This window comes from the organism of the source record quoted next, unplaced genomic scaffold (genome assembly GCF_019419815.1).
Source record: "Pyrus x bretschneideri cultivar Hongxiangsu unplaced genomic scaffold, Pyrus_bretschneideri_v1 Contig15, whole genome shotgun sequence".
NCBI lineage: Eukaryota > Viridiplantae > Streptophyta > Magnoliopsida > Rosales > Rosaceae > Pyrus > Pyrus x bretschneideri.
Window position 1 is genome coordinate 1256245 of NW_025999446.1, and position 16584 is coordinate 1272828.

At 37.6% G+C, this 16584-nt stretch overlaps 2 protein-coding genes across 2 annotated transcripts; one reads left to right on the forward strand and one right to left on the reverse strand.

Annotated features, from left to right (window-relative positions):
* Positions 1–313: 313 nt before the first annotated feature.
* On the forward strand, positions 314–1952 carry LOC125475493 (transcription factor HEC2-like). Its single transcript, XM_048580255.1, has one exon. It carries the CDS (start codon positions 1013–1015, stop codon positions 1766–1768), a length of 756 nt encoding a protein of 251 aa, XP_048436212.1. The 5' UTR covers positions 314–1012; the 3' UTR covers positions 1769–1952.
* A 5142-nt stretch (positions 1953–7094) lies between these two features.
* On the reverse strand, positions 7095–10270 carry LOC125475434. The gene is made up of 9 exons (XM_048580162.1): positions 10000–10270; positions 9955–9968; positions 9743–9872; positions 9579–9650; positions 8818–9489; positions 8205–8574; positions 8024–8105; positions 7667–7913; positions 7095–7361 (listed from the first exon to the last, which is right to left on the reverse strand). The coding sequence occupies exons 1-8, from the start codon at positions 10112–10114 to the stop codon at positions 7710–7712; spliced, it is 1659 nt and encodes a 552-aa protein (XP_048436119.1). The 5' UTR covers positions 10115–10270; the 3' UTR covers positions 7095–7361; positions 7667–7709.
* Positions 10271–16584: the final 6314 nt, after the last annotated feature.

The window sequence follows — 16584 nt, forward strand, 5'->3', positions numbered from 1 at the left end:
TAAAGACTCAAAAACATAATTATTTTTTTGATCCCCTATTGACAAGGTTAGTAAATACTAAATAAAAAAAAACACCTCACGATTTATACAAACACACTTTAAAAGTTTAGATGGAAAACAAAACTCATATCTATCTACTTGTAAACTCGGAGTTTTTTTGTTTCCTTCTCACGATACAAAATAAATTAATTTTTCCGCGTTTCTAAATTATTAAGTTTGAAGTGATTTTCTAAGTATTATCTTATCGATATCTTACGTGTGAAAACAAATAATTTTCTTAGATAAAGTGAGGGCACATTTTTTGACGTCGCCCCATGGCCATGCCTCAAAAATCTCTAGACCAGCCCTGGTGGTCTCATATTCTAGAGGATAGGGTATTGAGTTTTCAGCCATGCGTACATCCCTTTTCAAACCTCTCTCCTCTATTAAATTATTATAATAATTTCGACCTAAACTCTTCTCCCCTTATTATTATTATTATTATTATATATTGTTATAAAGAAGAGAGAATTTTGTATACCACCTATGTTCTTTTTTTTTTTTTTTTGAAGGATATACCACCTATGGTTTATGAGAATTAAGGGAAGTAATTGTAACGGCACTTCACCATGTAAGTCAAGCCCGGGGTACAAAATATATTGTAACACATTCGATTTGAAGTAAAGGAACCTAAAATTGGTGTCTATATATATTCTTCCCAGAGAAATGGTGGTCTGTTCTCAATAATTTCATTCACTCGTTTTCTTCGGCTTCTCTTCTCTCTTAACATTGTGTATTTCTCTCCTTACTCCCCACTGCACATTTTCTGATAAACTCCACTAAGTCATTTATCTTTCCCATCCCTCTGCACCTCCTCCAGTACTACTTTCCATCACTTTTCTCAGCCTTCAAACCCTACGTCCCCTTGCTTTTCTCTTTTCTTCTCAAACACTCAGACACTTCAAATTTTATTTTTCTTACCAGTTTATATATATAATATAAAGAAAATTATAGGCTACGCATATATATAGCAATGGATATTGGCCAGTACAAATCAGAGGAGCAGATGGAGATGATGATGATGATGATGCAAATGGAAAAAATCTCTGAGCTCTGCGGTGCCTACAACGATGTGGTTTCCGACCTGCCGCCGTCCGATCACAATTTCTCATCCACCACAACTAGTCCTAATAGTCTCAGGGCCACCATGTCACATTACACTGACCAAAACACACGTAACAATAATATTCATTCACCAAACTCACAATCCTTCCTAAACCTCCCAACAATACCATCCACCATTTCATTCACCAACACAAACCCAACCGACCAAACAAACGGCACGTCGTTTTCAACACTGTCGCAAGAAAATGCTTCGATGGCAGCCATGAGGGAGATGATATTCCGGATTGCAGCCATGCAGCCAATCAACATCGACCCGGAATCTGTTAAGCCGCCAAAGAGAAGGAACGTGAAGATTTCTAAGGACCCTCAGAGCGTTGCGGCCCGGCATCGGAGGGAGAGGATTAGTGAGAGGATTCGAATCCTGCAGAGACTTGTCCCGGGCGGGACAAAAATGGACACCGCTTCCATGCTAGATGAGGCCATTCACTATGTCAAGTTTTTGAAGACTCAGGTCCAAACGCTGGAGAGGGCTGCGACTAATAGGCCTACCGGGATTGGATTTCATGTGGCCATGTCTAGTGGCAGCTACATTTCTAACTCTATGTCTAAGGCTTACCAAGCTCCTCATCATCATCAGAATGTGCAGCATTTCGGTGACGCTTAATTATTGATTAATTAGTCCAACTGATAACGAGATTAATGTTAATTGTTTGATTGTGGGGTTGTAAATTAGGAACATGCATGAAACTATTATGATCTTCGTCGATCTTATATAGTTTTAAGCTTACTTGTAATCCATGTTCTCTCTTCTATTAATTAAATAATAACATCCCTCAATTTTCATGAGAGTCCCGGAGATCTTCCAATCACATCGTTCATCATACATTATACGGCAAGTTTTCGTCAGGTACTGTTTAATATTCAATTTAAATAAAAAAATTACAATAATTTCTGACCGTATGATGTATGATGAACATATGTGATTTGAGAATCTCTAGAATTCTCACAAAGAGAATCCGACGAGAATCCTCACTCGATTTTCATGAAAGAATCAGAGAAATTGGCAGAAATTATTGAACTAATCAACTTTCAATATGTCGTCGAAATCTAATCACTAGTGTACGTATTGGATATTTAATAATTTTATTGCTAATATTCAAATTTTAATCATTTTTTATTTATTTTATGAAAGAGAGCTTCATGTAAAATCAAAGAATTATGAAAAATTGCAGTTGGGGAATCATGTGTACTTTGTCATATGGTCCTTGGGAACATATAAGAATGTACTATATATAATTTTTTGTGAGTTGACAGGTTTACGAAACTAGATGCATCTTTACGTGCTGGTGAGAAAAAAATCTAGAGAGACCAAGAACTAGCAGCTGGGTCATGATAACAATAATGTTGATGGACCCTGCGTGCAATGGAATGGTTGGGACAAAATATTATTGGCACGGAAAAGTTGAATGCTTTTACAAAATAAATCACATCATATCTTATCATCTGACACGATTATTAAACGTGTAAATATTTTATTGAAAAGTTAATTTCACATTTATCTGAGAAGTTCATCACTTTACATTTATTCGAGAAGTACATCACTCAGTTTATGATACACTAGATGATTAGTTGAGATTATACAAATATAAAATACCAATGATTTTTTAGCATGTATTCCATGACAGCATATATTACTCAAAGTTAGGGAGAGTTGAATGGCAAGTAGGATGGGAGGAGGAGAAGAAGGAAAGAGGTAGCAATTAATATTATGATTGTGAATTATAGAGAATGCATGAGAGGTCCACGTGAAGTTCTCTGACATAACGGTGGAGGTAGCTTTTACGATTACGCAAAGCGATAATGTTGTTTTCAGCCATCACCACTTCACCACCCTTCCCGTTACGAACACGTGAACTCTATCCCACATGGCAATTCTTCGTGGCTCTTTAGTGCCAACACATCACAACGCAACACTTGCTGCACTCCCCTTGAACTTTGTTGCCGTTGTAGAATGTGTATACGTATCAGTTCTTGATAACGATTAGTATTGTGTAGAAATATTAAATTTGATGATTTGATGCCAATATAAACCCCAATATGTTTTAGGAGTGTAAAACACCTCACAGTTGCCACTTTCCTGTAACTTGCTACTGAATTTGCATCGGGGAACGGGGCTTCTGGAGGCCTTCAAGAGTTATAGAAAAATTAATGAAAATAACTTAAAAATTTTGAGTTTTAATAAAAATGCCAAAATAAAAAGTAAGTGAATAGTATCATAATTGACTTTTTAGTGTAAAAATATAATTTTTCGTTAAAGTAAACAATACCAAGAATTTTTCGTTAAAATTCCCTTCAAAATATTCAAGACTTTCTATTTTTGGAGAACTTCCACACCTTTCTAAATTTATAATTTTAGGGTCCTTATCCATTTTTGTCAGAGACGTGCCATAAGGTGCAACCTCGCAAGCAACTCCAAGGGGTTTCTCTTTTCGCATGAGATAATATTGGGCACCTCTTAAGTTCCTGAAAGAATTCAAACCCTATAAAATAAAATAAAAATACAAGCTTGAAAATGGTAATGACAATAAAGTTAAGAGGAAATATATAGATCACTTTTGTTTAATACTATATTGTATGCATTCCATAAAGGGGTCAATAAAAGGTTGGTTAAGTAGGTAAAGATCGTTCTTTTTACTAGATTAAAGTTTAAATTCGAGTTTCGTTGTCGGTAATCTCTCTTGGTGGAGCTCTATAAAAACCAAAAAAATAGACCCTTAATTTATAGGTCCTCAAATAGACTTGTTGAATGCCTTGTCGACGTTGTCGTGAGCTGAGTTAGTCTTCCCTCCCTCTAAACTTCATGTTACCGAAAAAGGGGTCAATATTGTTTACAAATATAGTAAAGAGAAGTTTCCAAAAAAAAAATATATATATATATATATATAGTAAAGAGAAATGAAGGGTAGGTTGCTTCCCAATGGTGGATCTAATGAGGGAAGTGCTAATGTCTCAACACACCAATAAAATAAAATAAAACCATTTATTCCCTACATCCACAACATCCCAACCAAATCTAACACAATCTAGGAGAAATACAAAATAAGGGAAACATAGACATGAGATAATATATAGATATTAATAACTTTTACTAAATAAGAATGGTCAAACAAAAAACAATGAGAAGACCCATGTCATGTGAGACATATGGCTAAGGTCCCCAACATCCTCATCCTCAAGGTCGTCTTCAATGGAGTAAGAGGTGTCCCCTTGTCCTTTGAATACAAAGCATAGACCCTTCCAAAACGCACAAGTGCCTTGCATCTCTTTCATAAATCTACTTCATGCACCAAAGCATTGAAATCTTTGGTTCAATTTCTAAACCCTACAACTAAAAACATGAATATGGTGTCAATTTAAGTAATTACATGCATTAGAGAGATTGATGTTCTTTTTTGTTTTCCTCGGAAATGTAATTAAGTGACAGAATGAGGGACATGCATTATCAAATTAAAATATAAAACGTGTAACAAGTTTTTATTTAGAATTGAGATTTCTAATTCTATGTTACGTTGTATAGAATAATACAAATTGCATGTGAACTGAGAGTGCGGAATTGTCCTAGTATATAACATCCTTCTTTCATTTTTTTTTTTTCCGTTTTCAAAATTTTTTTTTTTAATGTATGGTTCAGTGTAAAAGTGTCGCTGCTATAAATAAATAAAAAACCAACATGCTGCATGTGAATTCACACCAAGTCCTTGTAATATTTGAGGAATCGATTTTGAGAATTATTATCAATATTCTAAAAATTTTAATTTGTAGTTTTTATAAGTGTTTTTTTTTTCTTTCTAAATATAAAAAATTTGCAGTGTCAAATTAAAATTTTGAAGCGTCAATAACAATTTTTTAAATTTTAATTTTTTTTTTTTTTTGTTAAATTTGTGTGGGGATTTTAGATACAATTAAGGGTAGAATATGCAAAGATAAGGCCAACCAAATGAGCAATGGCTAGAGTCCAAAATGTGGGACTAAGAGACGTTGGTTGGTCGGATTGGATTTGGTAGGGGCCCACTGGGAGAGTGACGGAGGGTGACACAATCTTAATCTCTCCCTCTGTCCTTTCTCGCAGGTGGTATGTATTTCAACACAAGACTCCACATCGAATTTGTCCCAATTCCTACTTCTAGGAGTCTGGATAAACCCACCTCTCATATCACTATGAGTAATGCTACTCGATAGATTTTCAACTTGCTGAGAATATAATTGGGTATATCTAAATAACAATACAATGGGTTGAAATGTCCAACTAATTGTATTATGACATATAGTGTACCGGATCATGTTCTCAGCATACTAAAAAATTTATCCTTTCTATAAGAGATGTTATACTTTGCATTAATACAAATTATTGAGCACATTAATCTTAACCAATGTGATTATGTCACGTTTTCTTGAATGATACAACATTATGTGATTCAATTGTTGGTTATAGAGTATTAAGCTGTTAGGCAATTCCATTGTCGATTTAGGAGTATTGAGCTTTTAGGCGATTTGATTGTCAATTCTAGAGTGTTGAGCAGAAGATTACACCTATTGAGTTAGGTTTCCATATTTGCATGATTAAATGTTACGTAGGGACACACAAAATAAATTACATGCATTACTGTCACACTCTTTAATATACAAGTATATCTCACTTAAAATGGTGATGCCTCCTTTTGTTAGGAAGTGTATTAATAAAGTAGTTTGTTTTGTGTAAATAGGATTATTGTCGTGGGTTAAACCAAAATTAATGGAAACGTCGAAAAGGAGGTGAAAGCTTCACAATGAGTTGAGGTAGAATTTTAACTAAATTGCTATAAAATAAATGTCATGCTCAACTAATTTGAAATGTTTCTTCTTCTTTTGTTTTTTTTATTTTTTTTCCCAAGTCATTTGGGTGTACCAAGTCAATTTTTGGGTGTATTTAGAAGATGCTATCTTTTGCTGCCTTTGCGCGAGGCCTGGTCATACTTCCACGATGAAAATATTTCAGATCAGAGATTGCAGACCCCGGGAAGGCCCAATGTTTATCAATGGTCATGGGACTACCCGTCAATTTCAGCAAAATTGGGAAGAAAAAATGGGCAACCTTTATAGAATATTAGAGAGACGGACCAAAGATCCACTTTCAACAACACCGATAATATTCCCGACTTGATAATTATCATATGCACAATCTGTTAGATGTGAGGTTTTATCACAAAAGCCTCCGTATTGGGGTTAGGATATTTAAACTATTATTTCTTTTTTTTTTTTTTTTACTGCTGATGTGAGATTCAACAACCTTGACATTTCGTCGCAGATGGTAAGTTTTTATTATGTTGTCATTTTATCATCATATTATGGGCGATAGATGAACAATGTTTCAGGCATGGAAGAGAAGTATTATCAGACTAGCTGTTTTCAAATCCGCTAGTAACATCAAAAGATTAAGACTAAAATACCCATGAAACATGATATACACCTTGCAAATGTTTAATAACTAAGAAGAAGAATTTAAAAAACGTAAACCATTAATTGTCATTTGACAATAACAGTGATTCATGCTATACGACGTCAGATCGATTATTGATGAACCCTATAAATTCCATGTCATATGCTGAAATATGGTTTATTTTTCTCTCCAGATCCTTTGATAATTTGATTCAGTGACCTTCATCTTCTTTTGATTAATTCGATCCAACGACCAAAAATGAAACGTGTAAAACAAAGTTTTATTTACCGAGATGGTTTAGATTTGATGGTCCGTACGAACGGCATAACAAAATCTGGATCTCTGTTTTACAAAATTGCTAGTTCTAACTGAACATGTTACAAACTAAACACGACATTGAATCGAATCAAAATTCTAATGCATGATGATGCGAGTACGAAGAAGGTGAGTGTTCAAAATCGATCACAAAATCGTAAGGGGAGCAGTCTAATTGATCCTTGTTTTGAGGAAACCATAGAGAAGACGATTGTAGTTCCATTTGCACAAGAAGCTTCATTGTTTAGAAAAAAATTGAACAGAGTATACAATCTGAAGTCTTTGATTTACATACACACAAGCATTATTAGTCACACCAAGAATTTTCTCACCGGGTAGGGTCATCTCCAACTGAACTTCAGGCATTGGTGCTTCGTGCCACTATAAAACCGCGTTGACGCTGATCGAGTGTCAAAATAGTAGCTGCTAACTGCTGTACACCGTTCATTTGTGTCCTGAATTTAGTCTGGAAGATAAATTGGCATTCGGCATCAGAACATGGTATAAGAATCATGTAAGGTTTCATAGCATTGATTAGACGGCGCAATGAGACCAAGCACATGCATGTTAATTGAATCGGAGAGGTTGTGGTTTATAGTTAAACTGCATCAGCAGCTAGTTGTCATTTCTTTAACTTTTTGAAAAACTACAATGGCTCGTGTTTTGTTAAATTGTTATCACAATCAACATTCACGATTCATCATATAAAACAACAAAGATTGAGAAGCTAATTTTTGGAAAAAGGTGAACTATTTTGCAGAGACCAATTACCTTGCTTTATCGCTCGAGTGGAGCAACACGTGGCTGGAAGGCATCACAAAACATGACATGTAAAACAATCACTCAAAGAAACCATATGACGAGTTCTTCGGAATGATAAAGCTTTGCGTGAGGTTCTTGCAACTTGTGCTTGGTCGTCTACAACTGAGCTTCTCATGTCTTGCGCTTTCTTCTGAGCTGATCTCAACTTGTTCATGATTTTATCCATGGATGATGATCTCTTCTTTTCCAGCTTCATCTGAAACAGATTACAAGTAAGGGCCACTAGTTGCAGGACATACATACAAAAACTGCGTCTCTAATACATGTGCGCATGTGTGTGAGAGAGATGGATGGCGAGAGAGAGACCTCCAATTTCCGTATTGCTGCCTCAGCTTTCGCCTTCTGCAGGTTCTCCCAAGCAATGATTTTTGCTTCCTCTCTATTAACTCTGAAGAATATAGAAATGAATCAGCACACATTTTAAAACATTAAGAAATACCACTATATTTATTTTCCTCATGATGAAAAAATTGGGTGACAAACATACTTTGAAATGCTCTTCGATGTGTCAGAGAGATCCCAAGCAGCAGATCGAACGTCTGCATCTTTCTTTTTCCAACTATCACCAAAATGAGAACCCTTCCCAGATCTTCGGGATTTATGCTTCTTGGACCACCTTGTCACAGTGACCCGTTCATCTACCTGCACATCCCTGACTTCCGACTTTGAAGAAGCCGCACTCTGCACTTCCATAATAGGCAGACCAGAGGAAGTGGAGGCAGAGTAAGAAGCCCGTGCCGTGGGAGATGAATGAGAGCTATCTGGGCTCATCTGGGTTGCCATATCCCTTCTTGAAACGGCACGACATACATTCGTAGCCTCATCCTTGACCCCATCACGGCCATCAAACTTTTCATCTGGTGTAAATAAACCAATGTATTCAAACCATCCATGCATAAGTACACTAGTTCTAACAATTCTTAATCAAAGACATCCGTTGTTCCGAAAGTATATCTAAAAGCTTATCAATTAACACAATCGAAACATGGTAATTAAATCACCTTCATTAATTGCTCATTCATGTAACAATCTAGTGATGGTAATGAAATCACTCAGCTCAATCAAGAAACTGATGTCCAATTCGCAAATTAAACACTAACCTTGAGAGTCGGGCAGTGAAGATTGCTGCTCCAGCACCTCAGAGCAACCATGAACACTAACCGAACGGGCAATGCAGGCCTCTGCCCGCGTTGTAAAGCCGCCATTTTGGGCACCGGATTGGAACCCCAACCCATCAGCTGATATAACACCAGCTGAAAACGGAGAAGCAGCCATGAAATTACTCACATTGGTCCCATCAAACATCGGCATGGCCGGCGAGTACGACGAGTAATACGCAACCCCAGGAGGCCCAAGCGGACCGCTCTTTGACTTGGGCCGTCTCTGAGTCTGCTGATTCGACGGCCTCACCACACCATCCCCTTGAACCGGACTCAAAATCCACCTCTCGGCATCTTCCCACTTCGACGGCAATGTCCTTCCGTTATTAAACGGCAACATCACAGCCGCCGTATTCTTCCGACCCACATTGGTATGCGACGGGACCCGCTCCGAGCTCCAACCCTTTTGAACACCGAGACTCGTGTGCCGGTAACTCGGTGTGCCTGGACTCGGGAAGTTGGCCGATTTCCGAGACGCCATTGAACCCTTCTTTATCGCGCCTAATCTCGGCGAGGACACTGATGCATTGTTGTTCAAATCCAACGAGGCTGGTCTCGGCCGGTCTAGCTTCTTCGATAGAGCTTCAGATCTGGACCGCCGGTCCTGGCATTCTATACAAACAGACAAAAACCCAAATGCTTAAAGCTGAGAACTTTGAATGGTTTGGACGGGATTGGACTAATTTGGACTGGGATTTTACCTTTGAGGGCGAGAGAGAAGGAGCTTCTGGCGGAATCGAGGACTAAATCCGAGTCGGAGTCCTCCTTTTGAACTGCGAGAGCTCGAAGCAGCCAAAAGCAACAGTGAGAGTTTGAAAATTGAAAAAATGGGGGAAAAGCGACGTCGTTTGTGAGCTGTAAATACCTTTGGCTTTTCCTCCTTTTGCGGAGAGACGGCGAGTGTGCTGAAAAGCGTGGATTCTGTTCGGATCCGGATCGCGATCTGGACCACTCGAGCTTTCCTCGTGGCGGCGATCGTGTGCGGCCGAGTTCTGCTGCATCCAAATCAACACATCAACAATTCGACCGTCAATTAATTAACCATGCAATCGGAAAATGCGGGTTCTATATCGGTACCGGAGAGATCTCGGAGGCGGTGGAGTCAGTCGCGGTCGAAGGAGCAGCGGTCGACGCTGGCGGAGGCGGAGGAGAAGAGGCTGAAGTTGGACTCTAAGGCGAAGATTACGGAGTCGGGGCTCGGGTCGCGGACTCGGAAACCCGGTCTCTGCTCCGGCATTTTTCACATTACCAAACTTGCAGAGTTCGCTGAAGATTCCGCTTCGAGTGACGGAGGGAGGGAGTGTGAAATGGCGGGTATTAGAAGGAATGGGATTTGTTTATGCGATTAAGTCACTGTCATTAAGCGAAGCTAATCACGCTTAAGGATTTTGTTTAACGAATCGGAAGCAGCGGTGGTGTTTAATTAAAGTGGATTAATTTATAATTTTTTGTGCCTTTTAATGTTGGGTCGTTGATTAGGTTTGACTAAGGGAAAATGACAGTGGTTTAATGAGGAAAAATGACAGTGTGGTCTACGTGTCATGTGGCAGGAGGTGGGTCCCGTTTTGGAGTTTAGGTCAAAGTAACATGGTGGCATGGACTTTTTAGTGTGTGACGTTTTGGTGACATGGAATTTGAATTTGTGATGAAATAAAGGGAATACCATTCAGAGTTCTTACGCTTTGTTTTACTTTCATATATTTTTTTAAATTTCTAACTGTTAGATCAAATTAATTGAAAAAAAATTAATTATAATAAGTTAACAAGTATGTAAAAGATAAAAATAAATATGCGAATGGCATTTTCCTAATAAAATTGACAAATTAATGATGTGTGTTTTGTTTGGTGATTTTTTTATTTTTTCTGGTAAAATGTTTGGTGATTTTTTTATAATGAATTGTATGATTTTAGAATTTTTCCCACGCGTAATAATGTTGTTTGATTTTAGAGTGAACTTTGCGATATCGTCACTAATTGATTTAGTTTGCTTGATTAGTTCTCACATGACTTTTCTTTGCACTACTTTTAACTTGACTAATCGACAAACTAGACATATATAAATATTATTTTCTTATCACGAAAGCTAGTGTGATCAATGCGTTAACGCTCCTTGACAAATAATTAGTGGTAATCTGTCTGAACGTTTAGGTTGATATCTTTCAGATACTAATAGTAGGAATGAGCTTCTTTCTTTCTGATTTCTCAATCACCATTTGCAGTAGCAGAGCTAACTTAGGGTTAACGACTGCTAATGTTCCAAACAGCTTCCTAACCCAATATATATTTGGTGACTAATTTATCTTTAACCCCAACTAAGGAGAGAGTGAATAACGTTGAGTTACAAATTGAGGCTTCTTCCTTCTTCAATTTTCTTTTTACTTTCCCGTGTCTTCCTTCTCATTTTTCTTGTGTGCAACCCATTTGTGCGCATCACATGCTTGACGTAATGCTTCGCTCAAAAAGCCTTGGTAGGCAAGTCTTGACAATTTGCTAGCTTGGGCATAGCTTGATAAATGTAGATGCTAGACGAACACATTAGCTATTGATGGATGTCATCACAAGCTTTTGGCGAATGTGAGTAGATTTTAATAGGTGCCCACCAGATACTTGACGGAATAGTGCAATACGATTTCTATCGGTCAAAATCATGACCCATTGTCATAAAATTCTTACTCCGTCAATGAAAAGTTTGAAAGATGATAAGTGACAAATCCCCATATTCAATCTCCTTAGATTCTCAACTCGAGGACGCTTATGTTTAAAGCTGTACATTTGCTAATAATCATATTCTTTCTTTCTTTTTTAGTTGGAAGGAACCACTAATCATATTTGGTGGTTATTTGGTCGAATCATCTTTCGGTGGTTTAGAATATGGCTGGAGGGGAAGAGATTCAATTTAAAGGGTAAGTTTGAAATTTAAAAGTAAGAGAAATGACCGAGTTTTTTAGGTGCAGTAGGACCACTCAAAGGTAAATCGTAAATGTAAAGTTTTCAACTCTCTTTCATGCAGTTAGATCAACTGTTAGATCATGCATGTAATAATTTAACATATTTTTTCAATCATTAAATCTAGCAAAAAATTACATGGAATTAGACGTAATATTGTAGCCGGACCTGTAAAGTTTGAATTTAACTTTACGGTCGTGGATTTACCTAATGTAAAACCTACGTTACATCAAATTCCTGGTCAGTTGTCGTTATCGTTCAAATTGTGGGAACACGGACAGAGCCAATGTCATAGACTCACATGGAGTTGAAGGAAAGAACATTTAATCTTGCTGCGTCTTCTTTGTTTATTTTCACACACACAGAAGAGGAACAGCGGAAGGCAGCCTCCTTCCCTCCACGGGTTGGCATTTGGCAGGCGCATCCGATATCTTCCTGTCCCCATCACCATCCCGACGTCCAATACATGACACTTGAGATCGACCCCATATTCTATATGCTATATTTTGTCCTTCACAACACAATTATTACGTCGTCAATATTAAGTATCTAACTTGTCATTCACGTAAATAAAATTTAACTCCACGTTCATAGAGGAAAAATACAAAATTATAATACTAGTTATAGAAACATATTAATAGTTTATTTCTATAAAACACAACGAGAAATCCAATCAAACAAAGAAAAATCGGTAAAAATAAGACCTATTTGTTTAAGGTAATCTCAGATTGTAGAGGAGCCAAGTTGTTAGTATTAGGTACACCAATGACAGTATTTTAAACTAATAGCGCATTGTCATATATTTTAACTTTTTCACATAAACAGGACGTTATCGTTGAAAACAATCCATAATGACGTATCCAGTGTTGATAAACAACTAGTTCATGTTGGTAACTCATATCCATGAGAAAATTGAGGCATAAAAGGTGGGGAATATTTTGACTATCGATAAAGAAGTAGAGACAGCATTATGTCCAACCCATGGCATTGGCAATGGCAGCTACAAAAACCTAAACTAGTGCCGCTCAAACCGGTTTTATGCAGCTCAAATCACATTATAAATCTGACTGAATAATTAATGGTCAGATTTCTGTGTTTAATTAAGTCAAATTTAACAAGATCTTAGATCTAGTTATCATACCTTGATTTGTCAAGCATTGATCTACCCTCATCATATTGGTCAACAGGATGTACACGACCAGCGTAGAGTTAACAGGACGGTGATTATATACTGCCGGCGATCCCGGTGTTGTTACTGCGTCATAAGAACAAAGTTAGTTTTGTTGCTGTAAAAGATATATAGTTTTCTTGCTTACAGGACTGTACAATATTACAAAGGTGAAACTTTGTGTTCAGTGCATGAGGCTAGGCTCCAGCTAACACAGGATTTTGGATTAAGGTATCAGCAACCGCACCTTTTTCCGGACAAATTGTTTCTACTATTCACAACTGCAACTATTTGATCGCTTTTCACAAGTCATGACGTTACGTTAAGGTGCTGCTCAATATCTCACCACCTAATGGATAAAGCTAGATTATCATCATCTCCTGGCCGTTTCACTGAAGTAAACAGTTATCCCCCTCAACTTGCCGTTTAAGAAGTTTTTCTCAACCTGGGAGCAAATAATACCCAACAGTCAGGGATAAGAGTATGATACTCCATTTGGTGATAGATAGAAAATGGTGCAACGTTCTTATAGAAAAGAAGTTAACAACGGTGGGGACTCTAGATCGATGATTCTCACAAGGCGCTATCCATTGGTGGGGAGTGGGGAGGACAAGAAACTTGAAAGCATTATAAACTGAAAACGAAAATGATAAACACACTCTCTCTCCTCATACACACCCTGTTTAATCATGTCCATTGTTTCCATTTGATTTATTCAATCCGATGGCTAAGAAAAAAGAGGGGTGCGTGAGAGGCTAACAATAGTATTTGAAAATCAGCTCTTAATTGAACATATATATATATATATATATATATAAGAAAGTACCTCTAATGACCATGGCTGAGACCCTGATAAAGCAATTTCTGCTAATTGGTTGATATCAATATTTCTTGGGAGAAACATGATAATCCTAGTAGCAACTTCCTTTGCAGTGTTAAAGAGAAATAACTGCACAAATACATGACTGAGTTACATTGATCCAGAAAAGATGAGAGAAACTAATATGACAACCAACTCCAAAAGTTAAAAGAAAAAACATAGGAAAGTGGAGGAAAACACACAAACACACCCATCATGTGGCTTAAGCATTGTCTTCATGTCGCATGTCTTTACTTTCGCAATCTTTCGTAACAATTAGGTTTATTAGGCTCATTATTGAGTTCAATAGTATTTTGTTCATCAATTTGTTCAGCAAGAACGGGTCACAAACCACTGTTGCAGACATTATCGCATATTAACTGCTTGGTTTTGTTTCCAAAACTGTGAGCAACACCCAATGAAAGCAAAGTCTCATTATCATCATGAAGTAACATCATAAGCATAAATCAAATTCATGAATCTCAATAGGAGAAGAGAAAAAAAGAAAGAACATAAGTATACCTAGCTATGTGGTCCTAGACATCTGATGAGAATTTCTCATGATGTGTTCCCATCATTGCAGGTGTTATTGTTCTGATTGATTTCATGTGAATGTTCCGAACATCTGCTTACAGTGACAGCTGACAAAGCGGTATCAGATATAGAAGTGTCAACAGTGAGTTCAATCTCCCCTGAAAGCTCAGGATATGGCTGATCCTGTGAAACATCTTTATCCATTGATTCTTGAAATGAATCAATTTTACTCACACCACACCTTTGAATCAGTGCTAACATCAATCTCAGTTACTTCAGAAATCACTTAATTTGGCTTACATATGGCATCAAGAGATGCTAAATATTCCATGCCTGGGCGTGGATACCATGTGGAAGTATGTGTTCTGATATTATAGAAATAATTTCTCATGTAGTTAGAATCCCAATATTACCATCCAGTCTCCGGAATCACTGTTGTTTGGCTGTCAGTTCCATCAGGGTCAAGAACTTCTGAACACATGGAATACGAAATTGACTCAGAAACACCTGGCACTTCAGGGATATAGTCCTAGCATGTTTTGGTAAGTTCTGCTTCATGGCAAGTCACTAATGAACACTCAAAGTGATTATGTTCAATTAATTTTTCACGTAATTCTATCTCGTCATTGCCAACAGCCGCATCTGTTGAGCAGCCTCGTCGGCAAATTCCATCATCTAAATCAGTTGGGCTCGCTGCAACTACCATTGTGTCATTGGGCGCAAGACCACTGTTTAAAGGGTCACAATCTTGACCTTTGTTACAAACAATGCCTGATATTTCGTCATGATTTTGTACCTCAACAGCATCACAACTAATCTCAATTAAACTTGCAGAACTATCTCCTTGACGAGCAGAGCATTGACATTTAGTGACGTCCTCTGCAACACCAGAGGAAGATGATTCACTTTGCCCATCACTGGAAAACAACACAAAGAAGTGCTTGTGTTACCATCAAATATAATAGGAGAAACAATCTCCCCCTCACTCACTTTGGAAGACTCCATTGCTCCATGTACAACGTCCTGAAAACAGTCCTGTTGCTTCAGGCACATTCCCTTTCTTTTTCCTTCTGTCTTTCTGTTCCTCTTCTGCAAATTGGTATCAGCATCAAGTTATGAACAGTCCGAAAAACATAAGTTTACACTAGTGATACTAAATGTGAGTGTCAAAGAAGCAGTAAACCATCTCCAGTTGAAATTTCACCCCTCTACATATGCCGACATGCACGAAAATGTATCCAAGACGGATGTTAACTTACCTCTTTGTTTGTGTTGAATGAGACTGGAAGCCCCAATGCATTCATCTGTTTAGTAAGCTCCATATCCTCTTGCAAAATCCCACATTCTAAAACCCCAAAATTTTCCATTAATACCGTCAATATCACAAAATACACATAAAGTAACTAAACTATAGCTATAAACAAAACAAAGAAAGCATGAATCGAATCACTAACCATCGCCGCCACCGCCGTCACCAGCTGGTTTCTGAAATTACAGGCGGAATTCAAAGCATTCAGTACAAAGTCCAAATTTTCGAAATAAAAGTGCAATGAGCTGAAAAAGAACCAAAGACTTACAGTCCGGCCCATGGAAAGGACCTGTCTTTCGTCTCCCTTGAGCCGTCGTCCCTGTCAAAGCATACACAGAGAGTAAAGTCAATGCCCTAACATTTGGTAGGAGAGAGAAAAAGTGAGACAGAGAGAGACAAAGAGACGAACCAGAGAAAGACTTCGGTGAGCTTGAAGAGAGAGCCGAGAACTCTCATGGCGGGACCTTGCTCTTCCAGTTCGACCATAGTCACCATGGCCGGTGAACTGGTTCGGATCATTCCTCTACCTGTTGCCAAAGCACTGCCGGAATCCCAAGCGACGTCGAGTCGTTCGCTTCGGGAGGGAAAAAGGGTAAACCAATTAAGAAAAATAGGGGTTAATTGCATATTTGCATACTAAACTTCTGAGAGTTTTTCATCGTTGTCCAACAACTTTTATGGTTACTATTTGGTCTTAAAACTTTTGAGATTTTATTTAGGTTTGCATCCTCTCTCCCAACTTGTATAGAGCTATCAATTTTTTCATGAACTTTAATTTTAGTTGATTAACTCTTAAACTTTTATAATTAGCCAATTTCCTCATTCAACTTTAATTTTAGACAATTATCTTTCTAAACTTTTATAATTAGCCAAATTCCCCATTGATTCTAG

Bases quoted from the DNA above. Each gene is read 5' to 3' on its own strand.
- LOC125475493 (XM_048580255.1), top strand. From the start codon at position 1,013: ATGGATATTGGCCAGTACAAATCAGAGGAGCAGATGGAGATGATGATG.
- LOC125475434 (XM_048580162.1), bottom strand. From the start codon at position 10,114: ATGCCGGAGCAGAGACCGGGTTTCCGAGTCCGCGACCCGAGCCCCGAC. The intron at 8,575-8,817 runs GTTAGTGTTTAA...TATTTACACCAG, and splicing joins TTCACTGCCCGACTCTCAAG to ATGAAAAGTTTGATGGCCGT. The intron at 8,106-8,204 runs GTATGTTTGTCA...TATATTCTTCAG, and splicing joins ACATCGAAGAGCATTTCAAA to AGTTAATAGAGAGGAAGCAA.